We start from the raw sequence: 3,490 nt of genomic DNA, 5'->3' as shown, positions 1-3,490 counted from the left end.
CTAAGATGTAGTCTCCTGAGCCCCCTGACTAGACTGAGGCATAGTCTGATATGGCATAGTCTGCTGAGGTGTAGTCCTCTGAGGTGTAGTCTCCTGGGCCCCCTGACTAGACTGAGTTTGCTGAGGTGTAGTCTGCTGAGCCCCCTGACTAGACTGAGGCAAAGGGCAATACATAGAATTTGAAGGAACCTCAACTACACGTATCCTCGTGCAACGAACTTTCTTAACACTCTTACCTTTATCCTCAGAACATGGATGCATTTTACCTAATTAAAAGAAAAGAATTTGATTATAACATATTTAATAAACAATATGCATCATTAAGATAAACAATTTGTATATTTAGTTTGAACATATTAAAGGACAACAAAAGCTTCATTAAAATACTAGATTCATTACAATATGCATTAAAAGTTTGAACATATTAAAGGCATCTGCATATTAAAATACTAGATTCATTGCAATATGTATTAAAAGCTTCATTAAAATACTAGATGCATCATCATTCAAAATCTTCATTATCTTCATTTGATTCAAAATTATCTTCAGATTCCGACTCTTCGTCATCTTCATCAACATTATTTGATGGCAACAATATAGACGCATCAACTTGCTGACCCTCAACTTCGTTATCACACAAGCTTGTAAGTTGTTCAACTTCAGTCACATGATTATTTTGTGACATTTCATCAACTTGATAAGCAAGGTCTTCTACAAGGTCATCAGTTTCAATATGGCCTATTGGTTTTGACTTGATTGCAACACACCAATCATGCTTAGCTCGCTGAATTGAAGGATAGGGCACGAAATAAACTTGCCTAACAAGATGTGCCATGATGAAATGATCATAATGCTTATACCTTCGGTCCATTTTAATCTCAACGGTGTTATATTTTTTATTTATTTTTGTGCCTCTAGAAGATGGATCTTACCAATCACAATAAAACAAGACAACTTTGTTTTCCGAGTCCAAATAATTGTATTCCAACTCGTAAATGTGCGTGATAACACCATAGAAGTCGTCTTCACCACCATCTGTAACTCTTTTTAAAAACATGCCACTATTTATGGTTTTCTTTCCTTCTGTCCATTCATCACTGTGAAATTTATATCCATTTACAAAGGATGTGTGCTATTTGTTTACACATTTAATAGGGCCTTCAGCCAAGTTTCTCAGATGAAGTAATTGTGGAGACGATTCGACATTACATGCCAATTGTTGCTTGAACCATGATGGAAAATAAGCATGTATGTTAGTGGTTGTTGCTTGTTCACCGGTGAGTTCATAATGGAAGTTATTATATAACCTATATCGAAACACATTAAAAGTAAGTTAGAAGGTAATAAGTTTAAACCCAATGTGTTCAAAATAAATATTCACTTGGTATACTTACTCAATGTATGGTTTAACTTCAACACAAATAATCAATACATGAACATGAGCAGATTGCAATTCCTTTTCGGTCATCCATTGCACATTCGTCTTTCCAGAACTACGACCAGGAAGACCGAAGATTGATAAGGTGAATTGACTTCTTTCTGGAACATTAACTTCATTCCTTGTGATTCTTGGAATTAACATCATGTGATTGAAATAATGAGAGCAAAAATGAGATGTTTCCCGATGCAAATAATATGCACATATTGAACCCTCAACTTTAGCCTTATTTTTCACTAATCTCTTTGAATCACCCATGAATCTTTCAACAGGATACATCCACCTATATTGAACAGGTCCGCCAAGAAAAGCTTCATATGCAAGATGCACAGGAAGATGTTCCATTGAATCGAAAAAACCGGGTGGAAAAATTTGTTCCAACTTGCATAGAATGAGAGGAATGTCTTGGTCCAACTGTAGCAGGTCATCGACTCTTAAAATTGATGCACAAATATCTCTAAAAAATTGACTAATTTCAGTTAGTGGATTAAGCACTTGTGTTGGCAATGAGCTGAAAGCAATTGGAAGAAATCGTTCCATGAAAACATGACAATCATGACTTTTCATCCCAGTCAACTTCCCAGTGTTGGCGTTAGCACACCTTGCCAAGTTAGAAGCATAACCATCGGGCATTCTCAATTCAGTTAACCATCGACAAACAAGCTTGGCTTCTTGTGGAGTTAGACTATAAGTAGCTTTGGGTTTTAATAGCTTCCCATTTGGTAGAGTCTTCAACTCTAAATCTTTTCGATTACAATACAGTTCCATGTCTTTTCTAGCTTTCTCATTATCTTTTGTCTTGCCTTGGACATCCATCACTGTGTTAAATACCTTTTCAAAAAAATTCTTCTCTATGTGCATAACATCAAGATTATGTCGCAATAAATTATCCTTCCAATATGGGAGGTCCCAAAAAATACTTCTTTTAGTCCAGTTGTGTTTGTCCCCGTATCTTGGAATTCGGATCGCTTTTCTATTGTCTGTGAATTTTGGTAGATCAAGAACCATGTTCCATACGTCAACTGATGAAAAATGGGGGGGGAGGCGGATCTATTACTTTTACACCTTTTCTGAAATCATTCATGTTTTTTCTAAGTATGTGGGTTTTTGGTAGGAACCTACGATGACAGTCAAACCACGAACTTTTTCCTCCTTCATCCAATGTAAACGCCTTCGTCTTATCCATGCAATGAGGACATCCCATTTTACCATGTGTACCCCAACCAGACAACATGGCATATGCAGGAAAATCGTTAATAGTCCACATCAAAGCAGCTCGCATGTTGAAGTTTTGTTTACGAGATATGTCATAAGTACATTCCCCAATCCACAACCTCTTTAAATCATCAATTAAAGGTTGTAAATACACATCAATTCCTGCTTTTGAACTCGACGGCCCGGGAATGAGGCAACTCAAAAACATGTAAGGCTTTGTCATGCACATCTCAAGGGGGGGGTTGTAAGGGGTAACAATAACCGGCCAACAAGAATATCCAGTTCCGGACTGTTGGACATATGGAGTAAAACCATCTGAGCACAATCCAAGTCTGATATTTCTAGGTTCTGCAGCAAAATTAGGATGCATCCGATCAAAGTGCTTCCATGCCTCACCATCAGATGGATGTCGCATAGTGCATGTACTTGTTTTGTTTGTATGATGCCATGTCATTTGACTTGCACTGTGCATTGAAGCAAACAATCTCTGCAACCTTGGTATTATCGGCAAATAAAACATTGATTTCACTGCTATGCGTTTTTTACTACGGGTGCGAACTACATACCTTGGACTGTTACAAAACTTTAATTCCTCTAACGCTCCATCATTTGTACCAAACTCATTGTCATAGAACAACATGCAACCTCTAATGCAACAATCAATCTTCCTTACTTCTAAACCCAACTTCATAACCAACCTCTTCGCGTCATAATAACTTTTAGGCAAATTGTCTTTCGTAGGAGTCGCATCCAACATCAACTTCATTCTTTTCAAACAAGATAAGATAAAGTGCTATAACTTTCCTCCCAAGGGAGAGTGCATATGCAACTTTGTCT

General features: G+C 37.2%; 1 protein-coding gene across 1 annotated transcript; it reads right to left on the bottom strand.

Annotated features, from left to right (window-relative positions):
* Positions 1-502: 502 nt before the first annotated feature.
* LOC131648855 (uncharacterized) lies at positions 503-3,023 on the bottom strand. The gene is made up of 6 exons (XM_058918584.1): positions 2,582-3,023; positions 1,821-2,289; positions 1,395-1,721; positions 1,214-1,307; positions 933-1,132; positions 503-818 (listed from the first exon to the last, which is right to left on the bottom strand). Exons 1-6 carry the CDS (start codon positions 3,021-3,023, stop codon positions 503-505), a joined length of 1,848 nt encoding a protein of 615 aa, XP_058774567.1.
* Positions 3,024-3,490: the final 467 nt, after the last annotated feature.

The sequence above is a fragment of the Vicia villosa genome, linkage group LG2 (assembly GCF_029867415.1).
Source record: "Vicia villosa cultivar HV-30 ecotype Madison, WI linkage group LG2, Vvil1.0, whole genome shotgun sequence".
Lineage (NCBI taxonomy): Eukaryota > Viridiplantae > Streptophyta > Magnoliopsida > Fabales > Fabaceae > Vicia > Vicia villosa.
Note: the sequence above shows the minus strand (reverse complement) of the source record. Positions and strands in the feature narration are given on the sequence as shown.

Excerpts from the sequence above, each read along its gene's own strand:
- LOC131648855 (XM_058918584.1), bottom strand. The coding sequence starts at position 3,023 with ATGCATCCTAATTTTGCTGCAGAACCTAGAAATATCAGACTTGGATTG. Across the intron at positions 1,722-1,820 it reads ATTCCTCTCATTCTATGCAA|GTGGATGTATCCTGTTGAAA; the intron begins GTTGGAACAAAT and ends TGTTCAATATAG. Across the intron at positions 1,133-1,213 it reads CATGGTTCAAGCAACAATTG|CACACATCCTTTGTAAATGG; the intron begins GCATGTAATGTC and ends GTAAACAAATAG.